General features: G+C 50.1%; 3 protein-coding genes across 3 annotated transcripts; 1 reads left to right on the forward strand and 2 right to left on the reverse strand.

The window, feature by feature from the left end:
* Positions 1–2,847: 2,847 nt before the first annotated feature.
* On the reverse strand, positions 2,848–5,687 carry EMWEY_00029620 (U2 snRNP auxiliary factor or splicing facotr, putative; the record flags this gene model as incomplete). The annotated part of the gene is made up of 10 exons (XM_013481541.1): positions 2,848–2,991; positions 3,103–3,231; positions 3,382–3,459; positions 3,653–3,811; positions 3,922–4,053; positions 4,200–4,296; positions 4,444–4,558; positions 4,695–4,901; positions 5,040–5,509; positions 5,635–5,687. The coding sequence occupies 10 exons, from the start codon at positions 5,685–5,687 to the stop codon at positions 2,848–2,850; spliced, it is 1,584 nt and encodes a 527-aa protein (XP_013336995.1).
* Positions 5,688–8,460: 2,773 nt separating this feature from the next.
* Positions 8,461–9,912, forward strand: EMWEY_00029630 (hypothetical protein, conserved; the record flags this gene model as incomplete). Its single annotated transcript, XM_013481542.1, has 1 exon — positions 8,461–9,912. The coding sequence occupies one exon, from the start codon at positions 8,461–8,463 to the stop codon at positions 9,910–9,912; it is 1,452 nt and encodes a 483-aa protein (XP_013336996.1).
* A 2,300-nt stretch (positions 9,913–12,212) lies between these two features.
* On the reverse strand, positions 12,213–15,572 carry EMWEY_00029640 (hypothetical protein, conserved; the record flags this gene model as incomplete). The annotated part of the gene is made up of 9 exons (XM_013481543.1): positions 12,213–12,835; positions 12,987–13,659; positions 13,812–14,054; positions 14,183–14,226; positions 14,357–14,425; positions 14,594–14,788; positions 14,911–15,007; positions 15,177–15,286; positions 15,470–15,572. The coding sequence occupies 9 exons, from the start codon at positions 15,570–15,572 to the stop codon at positions 12,213–12,215; spliced, it is 2,157 nt and encodes a 718-aa protein (XP_013336997.1).
* Positions 15,573–17,069: the final 1,497 nt, after the last annotated feature.

Below are 17,069 nucleotides of genomic sequence, written 5' to 3' on the forward strand. Positions count from 1 at the left end.
GGTGGTGTGTTGTGCGGCAGGAGAGCCGCTGACCAGGGTCACATGGACACCTCGTCGGCTGTTTAGTCTAGTGGTATGATTCTCGCTTAGGGTGCGAGAGGTCCCGGGTTCAATTCCCGGAACAGCCCTACGTCTTGTCCCAAACAACCCTCCTTCCACCCTTTCTTGTCCCTTCCTTTCCCTGGACACCCACTACCTCAAACAAAGGCACCAAAACATGGCTCCTCTATTCCCTAGTCCAAGCCATTACAACAAAAGCCTACACAAATGAATAGCTAGTAGATGTGCATTTTGGCCATTGGTGGACTTGCGGTGTCTGGATATATCGACCTGGCAACCGCAGGGGGAGCGCAAATGGAAAGCACCAAGGGTATCGACGCAGAAACTGGCGGGCGATTTTAGCTGCCCGTTGTCTCTGGAGAATCGTACATGCATGCGCAAGCAAGCCTGTGTTGCTGTGTGGATGGTTTCTGTATTCCATAATTGAAGAGGTCTGCTTGCTTTCCTCTTGCCTCCTAGGCCCGGCAGAGATTTAGGGTGGTATCATCAGACAAGCTTTTCAACATACAACAGACTATGCTGCACTCCCCGCATCGGTAGAGAGTAGAGACTCTCCGAATACACGCACAGAGTTGACTAGAGGGGAAACCGCCGCTGCAGTTGTCTCTAACTTGATCTGCTGTTCAGCCAACTATAGGGTCCAGGGATTTGCTGGTTCTTCTATCTGCACTGCTCAAAGTATCGCTTGTCTCATCGAATTGATTGTTCAACGCACCTGTAATTCCAGTTCTTTGAACCTTGTTTCCTGCGTAAGAAGCCTATTTGTCGCTCGGTGCGTAGCTTCCGGTGGCAGAGTTCTCAATTTACCAGCTGTTGTCGACTTCCCCTATACCCATTTACTCGGAAGGCTCTGAAATTCACAGCAAAAATATATGGTGTCTATATCAGCCACACCTCCGTCGTTTACTTTATTCCCAGCAAATGCAGGAAAGGTTGGCATTTTCTCTCTGTTTCCGTTGTGAGTTCTCAATCACTGTAGCAAAATCCACCCTTTTCCGTAGCAGAACCAGTTATCCATTTCCTTTCTCTTGGGGACCCATCTCGATATAAACCGTGCGCATCGGTTGTTGGAGTTCACCATTGGACTGCAGCTCACCAAGGAGTGATATTTGAGATTGTTGAGCTCTATCGATAGCTTCATTTGGTTAGAAGTCCATAATTACGCCATAACCAGATTTAGCCGGCGTATGGATACGCAATTATCGTTGCGCATCCAAGAAAGCTTCCTTAACCTGGATCTGATCTGATCACAAGCAATCTACATTGTCGTGCCCTATCTACCTATGATGAAGGCGCCAATGGGAAATGCAGTTGTTCAAGGGTGTCCGAAGGACTGGAGCACACTTCCACAAAACAAGGGACTCCTTCTTTGCCCTAGCATCTTAAACCCCTTCGTGGGATGGTTGGCAAGAGCTGACAGCATTCTTATCTTATGGGCGATGAACTCGTTCCTAGGGGAGGCAACCCCTTATCATCCATTTTCCAGGGGTGGTGACCATGCCAATTCTATGCAGCATTTTTCCAGTACTGCATGAGTGCTCGCAGCTTTTGCTCTACTGTCACCACATATCGGTCCCCTTTACAACAGCGGGTCTCCCCTCTCTTTTCTTACTTGCGACACAATGGGAAACTGTCTTTAAGCCCTGGTGACTCCGCGCGTGTGCTAGAATTGGTTAGAACGCTGCATTGAACCTATGATGGTGGGCATTAATCGTTTTCGTTGCTCAGGTGTAGACGGGACATGACGCCAATGCTGATGAAAGTAAACTGTATTTTGGACCGTTGTATTCCGGAACTTGTCATTCGGGCATCTCTAATTTCTGCAGCCGCGTAGAACTCCTACCATGTGGTCTTGCAACCGAAGTAACTACGAACTAGGCAATATGTACCTCACCCAAAGGTTTGCAGCGACTGCACTCAAGTGAGCAGTGCCCTCACCCAAGAGTTCCCCTAGCAAATCTACTGCGAATACGCCTGACTCGCAAGTAAATTTTCTCGTGTTTCAGTGTACTCGATGTGAGTCTCTGTCCTCCTGGAAGTACTACCGAGCTGCATCGGAGCAATTATCAGCGACAACTCTATGAGCAAACGAGCCAACCTGCTGCAGCTACCTGCGCAGTCAGCACCAAGGACTCCAAGATGACAAGAAATGCAGATGACGACTGCTAGCGAAGGAAATGTGCAGCTGCTCCGTTGCTATCCTGTTCAAAACAGCAGTTTGCAGCATCTTGTGTACTGGTTTGGAAGTTATCAGGTCGTTAGTCTCATCCGTCCTACGCATATATACAATTCCTCTACGAACAGTGGCTTGAACATAAGCGCTCCCATTGCCAACGCAAATGGTCAGTGGAACTGCCCCCCACAACCTCATAAGAGGTGGAAAATTCTGAGTACGTCAGGCAAGCCGCAAAAGACAAACCTCCCGTCGCCACATGATCTCAGCACATTGAGAAATCAAATAGAAAAAAGGAAGTAAATGGTGCCAACAAGGCTATATGTCATCTTCAATCTCGTGAACAGGAGTCGTTTTATGCTGCACTCCCTGTTTCGCGAACAGCGAGTTGCGGAGCGCTAGCAACATGACAACCTGCAGACCTGAGTGAAACACTGGCCAGTCTGGTTCAACCGCTTTAGCCGCACTGCTGGGTGACAAATACGCACTTATCCTGAATTATGTCTGATAATCTCGACAAGCAGTAAAAATCTATAAATGCAGAAGGCAGTGTGGAGAGTTTCCCACAAGCTTGGAGGTCTGATGGTACGGGGAGCGAGACGTATTCTGTCTATTCACGTCAACGTGTAGTGGCCTTCCTTAAACCTTTGTTCCGGGAAGAACGCCGCGCAAACAACACGAGTCTGGTCAAAACGTCGACCATTCAGCATGTACTGCGCCCTCCGAGCAGATGTGAGGTCCGCATAAACCAAGAACACCTGAAATACCGCAGAGTTCGAACACAGAGCAACTTACAATCGCGTCTCAACTGCGCCGTACGGCAATGCATGGAGGAGCAAGTAGGTAACAGGGCAGCTTCTGGATCTCACCTTCCCCACTCCTGGCTTGTACGACAAATCTGCATTCGGTCGTGGAATGACAACCTCCTCTAGAGGCCCATACTTCTCTGCCTCGGAACGGATGTCTTTAACTGCTGCTTCGTGGCTCGCGTCTGTCATCTATTCGCGTTTCCAAACATATTCGCAAAGCACGTCAAGACACCAACAACTGCCGTTAAGCATCAGCCAAAAGCCAAATGTCCACGAGAAAACGAGCGCATCTGAACTACAAGGGGAACCTGAAGGTGCTCGCTAGTAGCCACAACATACCACGTCTTCGGGGTAAATCGTATTCAGGAGTTGAACAACGCGCGAAGGTTTCTCGCCTATGGCTCGCCCAGCCCGAACCTGCACCACTCAACATGACAAACGTGACAAGTTGTTTTCCTTCATTCCATTATTTTCGTATTTAAACCGTTCGTGTGAGTTTGCGTCGCCTCCTCAAATTCCCAGACTACGGACCAGGCCTGTTTGTGCCGCATTTCAAATAAGCGAACACGCACAACTTCTGGCAGCAAGAACAGCGTGTGACTATACGGACCTGGATGGCGACAACTGGGTCCGAAAGTACTGCATACGAAGTGGAAGACGGAAGAGAAGTGACCTCTGTCGTGTGCTGTTTGATCGGTAGTAAGTCGGGCATGAAGTTCGACCGCTGGACACTGAGCACGGCGGCGCCACAGACGAACCCGTTTAGAGACTGAAAGCAGAATGTAAGCGCAGACAAAGAAAGTAAACGCACATACACAGCGCAGCAGAAGTGCCCTCCAACAGCAACTGTAGAGCCTAGATTTCCCTGCCGTCGCGTACTTCTATGGCCTGATCCGTTACGTCCGGGTCTTCGTACTCGAAGAAGCCGTAACCACGGTGCTTCCCAGTTTGCCTGTTCTTAATCAGGTTAAGGACTCGAAGTTTTCCAAACTGTTCGAGCAAATCGCGCACCTGTACATTTCAACAACGAGCTGGGCACAGAAGAATCGCAAATATGTACCCCGATTGCCTGACTCCAGCAAGCGCTACATGGACGACACAAGCAAGGTAGAGCATGGGCAAGTACATATGGAGCATATTAAGGCGTCATTCTGTACCTGGTCTTCTCCCATCTCCTGCGGCAAGTTCTGGATGTACAGCTTGCAGTCCGCACTTCGTGGAGGTGCCGTTGCGCGAACTTCGTTCTCTTGGGGTCTGCGCATTGTTAAGACAGCTCGACACGCAATGCGCCGGAGAGAATCACACACCTTAGAATAAGTGCAATGGCATATCTGAATGAAGACACCAAATTCTACGGACAATACAATCCCACTGCTCGGCTGCGAACGATTCAGGCCTTACCTTGGGTTCCTTTCAAGTTCTGGAATGTGGACTGTCTTTGCGGGGTCGCCACCGGGAGGCTGTACATATTCTTTGGGCCGCATGATCCGAAGAGAATTATTATTGAAAGTAATGCCTACAGAATATGACACACGGCCACGACCCACGGATACCTGCTGGAAACGGGAGGGCTGCGTGACATCGCACTTCCATTTTCCCGACAGCCCAACCCAACAAGTGTTATGCGCTACTCCGAAGTCAAGCAGACTCACCGTCTAGCTTGAGGCAGAGAACCACCCACTCATGAGACCTTAAGTCTATAAAACAGTACCGGCCATTCTCTTGGAGGCCCTCACACCTTTCCACTGGCAGCAGATGTGGCTTGTCACTCGCAGTAGTCAGGTCAGTAAAACCTGTTTGCGCGTTGACCGCCAGTAAAGCGCCATTAAAGAAGCCACACATGTCGGCCTCAGTTGTTCCTGAAAGTACAACAAGCGCAGAAGCACCTGAGTTATACGCATCTAAAACCCAAGCTCAAGTGCGCGCAGAAACACATGAACAAACCGGAATCCGCAGTACACACAGGAACTAGCACAGGGTGTAATGCTCCAACCTACCGGGTGGGATGTTGTTGATAAATAGACGACGCGCAATGCGATCGGACTCAGAGTGCACGGTTGCACGAGCCGAGGGTTGCGGCGCTAGGGCATTTGGCGGTGCTCCCGGGGGTGGGAGTGGGGCGCCCGCATTCGCTCCTGGTTGAGCAGCAGGCGGTGGAGAAGAAGGGGGAGGCGGCTGGAACATTGCATTTAGACTCTGTGCTAGCTTGGTGCGAGCATCTGCTGCAGCTGCTGCTGCCGCGGCAGCGTCCTGAGGAGCCATAACGGGAGCGTAAGTCGTCCTCACTTTGCTTGCTGCCGGCATAAGCCGGGTTAAGGTTGAGTTCACATCATCTGCTGCTGCTTTCCGTGCCGCAGCAGCACGGGCAGCAGCAGCTGCTGCTGCCGCAACAACGGCAGCTGAGTCCGAACTGCCGTCACCATTGTCTCCCGATTCTCCCCCTAACCTAGCTTCCGTGCTGCGGGACCTGCACAAGTCCCAAACAACATATCCAGATCATCAACAGAAAGCAGCAATAAACTAAACAAAGGAACCAGCCGTTAATGCGCGTGTGGGCGACACACTGTTTGGCCCGGAGCGACTGGCGCATACCTGCTGCGGCTCTTCTTCTCCGGAGCATCGTCACTCGCCGCCTGTGGCGGCATTCTCTTTTTGATGAGCTAATGGGACCGCAAATAGTTATTTTAAATCAGATTCTTTGTCTCCTCGTGCAGCTTTGTCTCGGCGGCGGCCCCAGACCAACCCGTAGTGGAAGTGTACCACAATGGGACAGGAATTCCCAAAAGAAGTAGCATGTAAGAGCAGTAAAATAAGTTTAGGTAGAAGAGAGTTCCCATACTTAAGTATTCACCAAGTGGCTTGTACCAGCTTGAACGAGGCACAGGTGGCAGTGTTTGGGGCTGGATGAGCCAGCTTGCGAAACGTGACAGCACTCGCGGCTGAAGGGCGCAGCCCTACTTGTCTTCGTAATTTTCAACTCGTACGTGAGCTGCTATAGTTGTTATGCCACTTAACATGTTAGGGGCCTACCAACTTGCCTCATCTGTCCCACAGCTGCACGGCTGGCCAAACTTGAAAATATGTCTGAAGCTCGCACAAAAATTGTTACGTTGGCTCACTAGCCTATCTGCACATACGTATGGCGCATGCAAGCCTGCCCAAATTATCGACAACCGTCTACAGTGTTGGTGCACGCAGTAGAGAAGGCTTGGTTTTGCTGGCATGTGGGGCTGTCTTGTTCCACGAGTTCCAGCAAGGTGCTGTGCACGTCTTCTCGGGTTTCCTTCTTTCCCGCAGCGGCAGGCACTTGCAACGGCGTGTCCAGGACGCCTGAATACTGGGGTTAGTGGTCAGCACATTTTGGAGAACTGTAACCTCAAGTACTTTAGCCCCACGCCGATGGTACTTCGACGTGCTAAAGGGTTCCCGTTACATTTTGTAGCACCGCATAGTTCACGAGGGAAGGCGCAGACAACTAGGGTCACCCCCACAGCAGGACTGGGTACAGGACGCCCATGAATAGTGTTGAAGGTGTTCGATCCATTGGAATAGTGCTTCTATATTTAGCGGGCGCTAGCTGGGAGACGGCAATCGGCAAGAGTATTGCCTTAAAGTGCGACATTAATCTCGGAATTGAACCTATCATCACGATACGGAGAATATTCGGTGGACCGATTCATCGTGGCGTGATCCTTGCCGGGGTTGGACCACTGCAGGAAGCAGCAGCAGGCTGCTGTCCATAAGTTACCATTGAGGTAAGCGTGCCAAGAAGCGAGGAGAGACTGAACATCTTGTAGTTCCCAACTTTATTCGCGTTCCCTCCAGTTAGAGGAGTGGAATCAGTGTGTCCCCTGCACTCACGAACGAGGATGGTCCTCAGCCATGGACAGGAATTGCTGGATGCATTTCTTCATCGCATCCAGCAATTCCTGTGCAAGAAATTCATTAACTAGAAAGAAATTTCCTAAGTCTTTACGATGGACCGGACACTCGAGGGACAGCAGAAGAAGACACAATTGGAAGAAAAGTTCGTAGAAGTAGCAATGGGCTACAAGCCCACCAGCCACGCTGTGTACGTTCTATGCACTGGGTCGATACCACCCGCGGAGCAGCCCCAAGCTTTCTTCCTATGTACAGACCATACGCCCACCTTGAAGAGGAAACTGAGCGGAGGCCATACTGACTGCTAGGCTCACCAACGTCCACCCGTCAACTAGAGCACTTCGAGACAGTGCGGTGAAAGAGATCAGCCGGCGCACTGCGTCGACTTGCAGCCGCTAAACAAGATTACAGTGAAGCAAAGTTTCCCGATGTCCCACGGAAACAAGATGCTTGACTGTTTACAGGGGCCGACCTCCCAGGCCATCCACAAATGAAATGAGCAGCTGGTTTACGTACGGCTGAAAGAAGCTCGCCGTAGATAGAGTAGCGAACCTAGGGAAAATATACTGCAGAAACTGAGCTCCACTGAAGTTGGCCAAACACCCAGACAGTTGTCGCTTCCTCACCAGATGGCATACTCTGGTCAATTTCCATTGGCCAAGGTGAGAGTAAAATGCTGGCAAGGACTTTAGCCATTCTGCAGACTGCCTGAACTCTGCAGCTCCCGAACGTGTAGCTGCTGAGGAGCAATGGGCCTTCCATGCTCTGCAACTCACCTTGTTTAAAGTTCAGTCTGCAGTACACTCTTATCTAATCATGATTTACAACGTACCTTACTGCAACTCAAGGTACAACGCACTCCCGCACACGAGCACAAACAAGCCATCTCAAGTTTATACAGAAGCACCGATGGGAGTTGTTGGGAACTTTCGCTTAGGTGCCGTTTGTCGTTAGGAGCGGGTAGGGGTTCGTGAGTCAACTTCAGGCAGGCTGGCCAACATCGGATTGTCTACAAACTCCTAGAAAGGGAATGCTACAGTCGCTGAAGCAAATGCATGCATATCAATCTCTAACGAGTCCCAGAGCTGTAACCACAATTTAAAGTGAAATCCACAACTTCACAACGTATAGAAGTGTAAAATTAAACAAAGACAATGCGAGGCGCGCATCGCTGAGTGTAAAGGCCTTCTGCAGAAGCGAGAGCGCTCGGCTTCCGCCAAAATGGCGAGTGCAGTGCTTCCCGAAGATCGGCAAAATATTCGACAAAGATTCTTCGACAGATCCGCCGCTGGTTACGAGTTTGAATAGTACATTATTTATATTGTGCATATATCTCTGCTCCTTTCCTCCTCTTTGGAAGCAAGACTGATGCGCATGAAGCCCCGTGGGCATGCCTGAGTAGCTGCAGCTACACCCGAACGGGACATGTTCGGGACAGGAATATGTTCCTCATGTGGCACAGAGTCTATAAACAAGGCTTTAGCTGGAAAATTCTCTTTTCCGCAAGAGGGGGAAGCCCCTCGCTTTATTGCCAGGATGGCTAAGAACAAACCGCTGGCCGGGTTCGGGATCGAGGAAGTCGAGGGAGCGCCACAATTGCAGGATTCAAATCCTCACGAATATTGGGCAGATAAATCAATTTCCCTGAAAGGTGGCAATCATGTTGACAAAGCAGCTGCTGGTGATAATCCACCTGCTAAGCGCAGGCGCAGGTGGTCGCTCTGGATTGCGGCAGCTGGAGTTTTTGCCCTGTTAGCTGCAAAGCTGTGCACTCCAGGCGCGTCACCGAATTCCCTAAAGAAACGGGAGTGGGAGGGAATCGGTTTGGATGAAGGTGGAGGGTTCAGTGCGGACTTGGGTGGCGATATGTGGGATGTGAATGCGGAGCCGAAAGCGGTCGTGACATTCGCTCCCTTTATGGCCGCAGATGATGTGTACTTCGAAGGTACCCCCCATTTGAAGCCACAGACTGTCCCGCTTGCCCAGGAACAATCCGAGGACCTCTCAATCGATGTAAGCGGGATCCCGAGGGCATGGGCCGCCTATCTCGACGGGAAGAAGCCGGAGGAAACAGTTCCACAGGAGCAGGAGACTCCAAAAGGTGGGGAAAGTCTAGACTGGCTAACGCAATTTGCTATCCCTGGAAGCCAGGGTAGCCGGCCTGTGCGGGTGCAAATCCGCTCCGGGGACGCGATGAAAGTAGCTCGTGAAATATCGAACAGGTACTTTGGCACCGTCTCCGGGGAGGAGCCAAAGCAACCGGCGGAAGCCGTAGCAAGTCAAGTGTTCAACCGTTTGGTAGGAAGACTAGGTAGCGGCGTGGTGACAGTTGTAACGGAGGCCAATCGCCTGTCGACCACGACTTTTGACGCTCGTTCGAGGAATCTGAGAGCACAGCTTGCACTTCTGGAGATAGGGAATGAGGTGGGGAGACTCAAGGAACGGCAGAAAGAAGCCTTGAAGAACTTGGAGCAGGCTAAGACCAAACTGGAGGCTGGGGACGGTGGTGGGGAGGCGGAGGCTGAGAGAAAGGAGGCAATTCAGAAATACAAATCCTTGTTGTCATCTGAGAAGTACTTAATGGGGACGTTAGTGCAGCTAGCATCTCGATGGGCAGGGGAGACAACAAAAATTCTCACCAGTGTTGCCTCTATCATCACGTCGCCGGCCATGGCTGACATCGAAGAAATATCTAATCTTAAATTCAGCGTTTTCAACATTCCATCGATGGTCAAGAAGGTATACGACATGTCCGACGTGGTGCAGAGGGAAGCACGCAGTAAGAACCCATGCCGTCTTGTTGAGGATGTTGCGGCGAAACGCGCGGAAGATATCAATGTACTAGCGTCCAGCATTGAGCTGCTTTCTTCTGCGGAATTTGATCAAGTCGTGCAGCGACAGAATGCGGGGCTCACAAGAAGCAGAGGAGAGTTCCGTTCGACTCTTATGAAAAAGAAACAGGATTCGTGGCTTGCGGATGTAATTTGAGCAGAATCCTTATAAGCTAGCTCTCTCCATGTTGGTGATCTAAGTCGGGCCAAGAGCATTCGTGTCTGACACTTCGAAAGAATTCTTGCTGCATCAAGGGATATTAATTTCACCGAACGTTTCGTTTGTGGGAGGAGTGCGGGTACTTCTCATTAGGGTGAAGGCACGAAAGGCTACCATCATCTGTCTTGACGGTGTTAGCCATACATTAGCACTGTTTGTGTGTGCATCCTACGTTCTGTGGGTAGCCTCTCCGCATTTTACTCGGCAGCTGTCGAGCCGTTGTTTTGCAGAGCTGGCGGCAAACCTGGGTGCTCAGACGTCAGCTTACGTTGGTGCTTGGAGGGCTTTTGGCTTTAGGCTTGATGTTGGCCTTCTGCGGAACGCAGAACAGGCCCCCGTGCTTGGCACTGCTGCAATTGTATTATGTCCCGCATTACTGTTTAAGAATAATACACCGCAAAAATGGTGTGACTCAGAGGGATTACTACGGCGACACAGCGTAGGGCTTCGTTCCTTTGGCAATGACATCTTGGGCCGCGCCGAATGTCTGCTTTTTAGGAGGCTAACGGCACCTAGAGGCTCATGCGATAGCGTGTATCGTGAGGCGTACGACTCCGGGTGAAGCTTGTTTCGTGCTACATGCTGCCCATTGACCACGAACTAGGGCAATCCTCTGGGTTGGTATTTTGCAGTGAACGTCCAACACGCTGTTCCCGTAGACGGTACCGGCGAGATTGGGCTTATGCGCATTTTCCCAGTGACAGTTGGGAAGCCCTAAGCAATCAGGTCTTTTTTAGGAACCAAAAATCTACAGTTTCCATCATTTTAACTTCATGGTAGTTGGCAGAGTGTGTATACAAAACTACAACATGGGTCAATCGCCCCTGTCGCGGGATTGTACACCGAAGGAGGCCCCGTGTCTCCCGCTTGTGATGGGTGCAAACGCACGCCCTTCACAGCTCTGCAGTTGTCAGTGTTTTGCCTGCAAGAGGCTGTGGGGCAGATGCACGAGATAGATGGTCGCCGCTCTTGCAAAGCGAACACCCACGCTCCTGAACGCCATCGTCGCCTGAACAGGGCTTGTTGCTGCATGGACAAGTGTCCATGCCTCCCTGTGCCATCCGTCAGCAGTTCAGCGGTGCTGACACACACCTCCACAACGGGAAGTTCTGGCAGTTAGCGGACCGTGGTTGGTTGGGTGTGGCTTCCTCATATTAGGATCAAGCACACTACCGGTAAATTGACCTTGATCGCGCTTGTTGTGTAAGCAGAAAATAGGTCAGAAGCACCTGTGGAAGATGCACACTAGAATCGAGAAGTTAGGCTGCATGTGCTTCAGGCACTGGAGAAGTCGATGCTTACCATAAGAAGGCGATTGCAGGGGCAGCAGACTGCCAACTGGCTGCAATTTGAATGGTAGGCCAGACGCCCATGTCCTGAGGCCCTTTACAGCAGTGCAGGATTAAAAGGATATTCCTACATCTCGGGAAGGGAAAATTCCCTCCATGTACTGGCTGCTAGCATGACCTGATACAAAGACTGCATTAACGCCAAATAGTCTTTTGCCTACTCTCTACATTAGCTAAGGATATGGAGCCAACGGCAGAAAAAGGGAACGGCTGTCAGGTTGCAGCTATTCTCGTGTACGCTACGCTAGTACTTTCTTCAAAGTAAATGTACCACAACTACGTGAGCAGCCTTGGCGAGACTGCATTGCAGAGCCTATGGGGCACTGGCAGCAACAAAAGTTACGCGATTAAATGAATTTAAAAAATGCTTGGCACGGAGCCTATTGGCGTTCACTGTACATGTACTCCCTTGCACTTTTCGATTTTGCAGTTACAACCGCAATGGGTACATTTCCCGAGAAGCAAGTTCTTTTGAGCCCCATTATAGACTTCCCAACCACCAAGCAAACGAAGGCAATACCATTGTGCAGTCACCTTCTTAAAATAATAAATTAGATTGGAACTCGGGTGTTGCTGAAACAGACGTGTGAATTCATGTGCGAAATACAGAATACGCTGCGATATGCCCCCAGCACAGCAGAAGTGGCTAGAAGCAACCATAGTTCATGAAACAGAATGTAGATATTCCGGAAATTTTTGACTGCTGAATGCATCCCAACATTTTACGTCAAGATCCAAAACAATATGCTATCGAACATAGTGTGATTCAGTAATGGCCAAAGTGAATTCGATGCATGCTGCAGTTTAAAGGCAAGCTGCATAGACTGAACTCCCCAGTCACGAAACGAAAATTTGCTCCGTGTAAGTCATCTTTACATAAGAGCCAACTTACCCAACAGCTTTGGCTATTCTGTCGAGAGCCCCTCTCCCCTTTCGCTCGGCCTTCTCTATTAGCGTTTCCGGTACAGCTACGGTGAAAGAGATAACAGCAGACCTGATTATAAGAAGGATGGCCATGACAACAGCCAGAGCAATCACGGCTGGAGGGAAAGCAGTGCTTAAGGCCACCAACAGAAACGCTAAGACGATATCCGCCGACACATTCACGCTCAGAGCGAGCGCTATAGCGGTCTGTCGACTAACGCGTACTCCCGCCGCTTGAAAGGTTCGAGCCACTGCCGTAGGCTTAAGCCAGCCTTGTAGGAATGAAACCGACGTTTGCTGCTCCCCCGAGACAATGCGCGTCTCTTCATTCGCAGCTATTCCTGCTGCTGCTGCTGAAAGATTGCCAAGATTCACGTTTCCTGAGCTGAGTTCCACGAGTGCCTTTACATGGAGTCCCAAGAGGCGTTCCCCCTGCCGGTCTCTTCCGAGTAAGAGGAACAGGCCTTGACTGGACACCAGCTCTTTTCCCAGGAAAAACAACAGTATTCGGCTTGCATAGCGGACGAATAATGCGCTTCGCAGACAAAGGCGAACTATGCGAAGTGTTGCAGAGCTGGACTTCAAGCCTGACAAATATAGTAGAGCAAAAATGAGCGAACAACAGCGGTGAGAGTCATACTGTTGAACACAATTAATGCAGTATACGTGCACGGATACAAGCCATGCCAGATCGAGGGCTAATACTCCATATGGAATGTTTCTGTGTAGCATGCGTACTTAATCGCGCAGCAGCAACTGCCGAAGCAGTTGCATTCTGAGCGTAAACGCGGATGCGGTCACTCCTCCCATCCTCTACTTCTAAACCTTGATCTGTGGGAGCTTCAAGAGAAATTTCAGGTGGGCCCTCCTCTGTACCCCTGGAAATGTCCGCTAGACCGCCTACGTTGGATTCGGAAGGCAAAGTGCTAGGAATTTCACTTGATTGTGTACTGGGTGGTTCACGAGCCTCCAAACCAGGGGATAGCTCGCCTTCATTTTTAGGTGTTCCCTCTGCGGGGGCAGGGCCTGGTTCCAAGTCAGCACTTTCTGTGCCTTGCAGTCCCTCTTCCACCCTACGCCTTGCTTGCATGGGTCCCCCCGCTTGCATGTATTCATCGTATGCATTAAGAAGCTTGCAGGTCATGCGGGCTTGCGACTCAGCGTTGTCACGGGCAGCGCAGTCGCTGGCATCAAAAAGCACTTCAACAAACACGTAGATGGCTGCCTCTATCATTTGGGCAGTCTTGACATTCTTTATCTTACCGCCTACAACAACCCGTTCAGGTTTACCGAAAGTGCCATCAGCTGGACATGACAAGCCGTCAGCAAGCATTGCTACTAACAGTCGCACTGCCACGGGGTCGGGATGGGGAGGCATACTGAGGAAGAGCTCATAGCCTTGGTTGAGTAGCTGTAGCAACAAACCCAGCATAGCAATGCTTACGTGCAATCTTCATTTGGGAAGAAGCTACTTCCACTGAATGAAATTTTTTACTGTTTGATTAGCACGCATCCTGCGCTCCTCAACGCCACATGCAGCTGTGCAACATGTGCCGTTCTTACAGCTTCAGCATTGGGCTTCACCGTTTCTGTCATTGGAGATGAGCGCCCTCTGACCCTTCTCCAGAACCGCCTCCAGCGTCCTCCGACGCCTCGTCTCTGCCGAGTGCTTGCCTTTAAAGCGTTGCCTGCGACTATATGCAGGTTATCAACCGTTCCAACCATACTCCAGTTCAACGCAGCGAAAGCCTTGCCCAACGGACTTCCACCGGGAAAAGTGAATTCCTCGGGAGGACCGCCAGTGAACTGTAACAAGCATTAAGCCATAGCCACAGCAAAACGTACTTGACTTTACTGTATCCCAGCTGCAGAACGTCGTTGAGAAGAGGCGGCAACAGGGCACTACGCATGCATCAACAAAGGATACTGCTTACTTCAAGCGTATTCATCCAAGCCTCCGCATCATTTATATCTTCAGCTGCACACCGAATGCAAATATAGGAGAGGTATCAGTTCGTCTCCTTCACCCATTTATCGGACCCAATCTATTCCTGTGTTTTGCCTGGGGCCAGCAGGAGCAACGGGTTTCTGGCGGACTGTGCGCATACCTGAGGCTGCCGAAATCGACTCTCGTAGCAGAGGATGGACAAGGAAAAGACGATAAAGACCCAGGCATTCTGTATATGAAATCGTAGGCACGTTGAACAGGATTTTCGAATAAGCGAAACTGATATTTCTTCACTTGTCGCTAACACTTGAAGGATTCTGGAAAAAGACTGCAAACGAATGGAAGCTGAAGTTTGTTTATTGATGGTTGGCCCTGCAGCACCTATTAGCATGTTTACCTCGTTTTTGGGTATAATTAGCTGGATCCCCTTGGGAAATGCAATCTCCAATTTTCGCCAGCATCTTAGCAATAAAGTAGGCAAATAAAGAACAGTTGCGTCGCAGCGCTTCGGTTTTCATCCTTCCACACACTGAGCTCACGGCACTTGCTGCCTTTGTCTCCGGAGATGCCAGGTTAAAGCAATCAAAGTATCCTGCAACCCAAATGATCAAAAAACGTACAACACATGTAGCAGGCGAAATTCGCTTGCTGAGTCCAATGCTTATATTTTCAGTGCGCCTAATTGCGAGTGTTTGCGCAGCAAGCGAGCCCTACGGATGGAGGTGGCCTCCAAGCTCTTTAGCTCTTGCTCAGCTTCTACTCGAGAACGCCTAGAAAGCAAGTTGCGAAAATTTCCAAGAATTCTTCCAGCCTGAGGCAACCCATAAGGTGTACTGACAAGAGCGGGCACACTCGCTGGTTGCGGTTGCTGGCTTTTATCGGTGGTGTGATACTTGCAAGCGCAGAGAAAATGGAGAGGCATGTTGCAAAAACCATTCTCCGACTTCTAGGAAGTGATTCAGCAGGAGAACTAGACCTACAATCTGCGAGGTGCCTCTGAAGGCCCGTTGAAGCCAATTGGTCCGTCGGCGTGGTTGATTCTCATCTTCAGGTGGCAAATTTTCCGGCGAAATCCCCACGTCGGGGTCAGCTGCTCACAGCAACCCAGATGATACTTTGGATAATTGCTCTTGAGGCGACTTCGGGTTTGCTACTTCGCGGGCGTTAACCAATATGATATCAGCGCTCAATGCATGTTGTGTGGGGGACTCGTGTAGCTGTGCAGTGCATTCCTTCATTGGAGGTTTAAGGTTCCCTGGCCAACCAAACGTACCTGATAACAGGGTTCCTGAAGTAAACAAACCATTTTGAGATCCAAGTAGTACAAATAGCAACGAAGATACCAACGCCAAGGCGCTCAGCCGAACAGGCGTCATGTTCTTGTGATGGGTATTATCGAGTTCCGTTGGCTACCTTTCTTCTGAAATACTGCCAAGCATGTGCCAAGACGAATTGCTTATTAAAATTTGCGATTAAATAAACATAAAATCCAATGCAGACACAACGAGGACACTGCCTGCTGCTGCCGTTGTCCAGTGGGCGCAGACGGCACGCCCAGCCAGGTGGCGGGGAACAAAAGTGACTCCCCTTGCAGCCTGCGCCCCAGCACCCAGTCATACCTGTGTAAGTTCATACTTAGTTTCCTATTTGAAATAAAATGAAGCCTTTATTGTTTTTAAATACGGCAGCTAGATCGAGAAGCAGCCTGTTGTAGCCCCTTGCCTGGTACCCCACTCCCAACATAACAAGAAATGCCAGGGCTATCAAATTTTCAGACACTTCCAGCTGCGGCAGCGTTAACAACAATCATGAAATTAGAATGGTGGTGCTTTTCCATTGTCAAAGACAGGCAGCAAGCCCCAACATTTGATAATGAATGGACAGCCAGCGGAAGATAGAGCTCTTCCAGTTGACCCTAGCACTGCTAATCCCACTGAGCACCACCATTGCTTGCAACCATTGGCGAACTCGAAGTAACACATGTAATTGAGCATCACTTGACGACAGCATTTACCTGTTTCAGCCCCTTGAACTTGAGGAGGGTCCATTACATTCCACAAAACACTGCAGTAGCGCATGGATATTGCCCCGAGTGACAGCTGGGAGAAAAGAGAAATGACGTAGTTTATGCAAGTCAATATCTTCCCACAAATTTGCACCTAACAGCTAAACGTGATTGAGGCACTGCGTGAAGGAGGTGCTCCGAAAGGCAAAGACGCTTAGCTTGAGCGCCTGCAGCCGTGTACTCCTGTGCATACTATATTTTGCACACGGTGAAACTTCAACGTTATGTAAGCTATAGAAGCCCCCCAAAAGTTGTCACATCCGCTGAACACTCTCTTTGCCCCAGACTCATGCATGAGGACAGTTTTGGTTGGTCCAAGCCCGCCGCTGAGGCACTCTTGATGAAGACCCAATTCATGGAATGAAAGGGAAACACAAGAGCAGCATGCGCTTGTTAAGTTAGTTTCTAGCCCTATATACACTGCTAATGTACCTCTGGACTCTTATGATCTACTTTGCAAGACTCATAGCATAATCAAATGATTGAGACGAGCACCAGCCATACCCTTGCGCCCATCTGCTGCAACAGGACATCACTTTCACTGGGGAGCATGGAACTGCAACACCGTAAACTTTCACTCGGCAATATTACGACAGTTGGCACAACACAAAATAAGGATACAGAAGCCCACGCCTAGATGGAGATGCGTGTGGTTTCTGAGGTCTGTAGCAGTCTGGACTCCGCATTCTTACCACTATACTCTTTAGGTTTAAATTGTACAAGATGTCCAACTGCCTAGAATATAGGCGAACTCACATTAAGGATACATCCTATTGAACGGGTTTGGTTGAAAGGAACGTGACAACGC

This window comes from Eimeria maxima, genomic scaffold (genome assembly GCF_000499605.1).
Source record: "Eimeria maxima Weybridge genomic scaffold, Emw_scaff351, whole genome shotgun sequence".
In the NCBI taxonomy this organism is placed as follows: Eukaryota; Apicomplexa; class Conoidasida; order Eucoccidiorida; family Eimeriidae; genus Eimeria; species Eimeria maxima.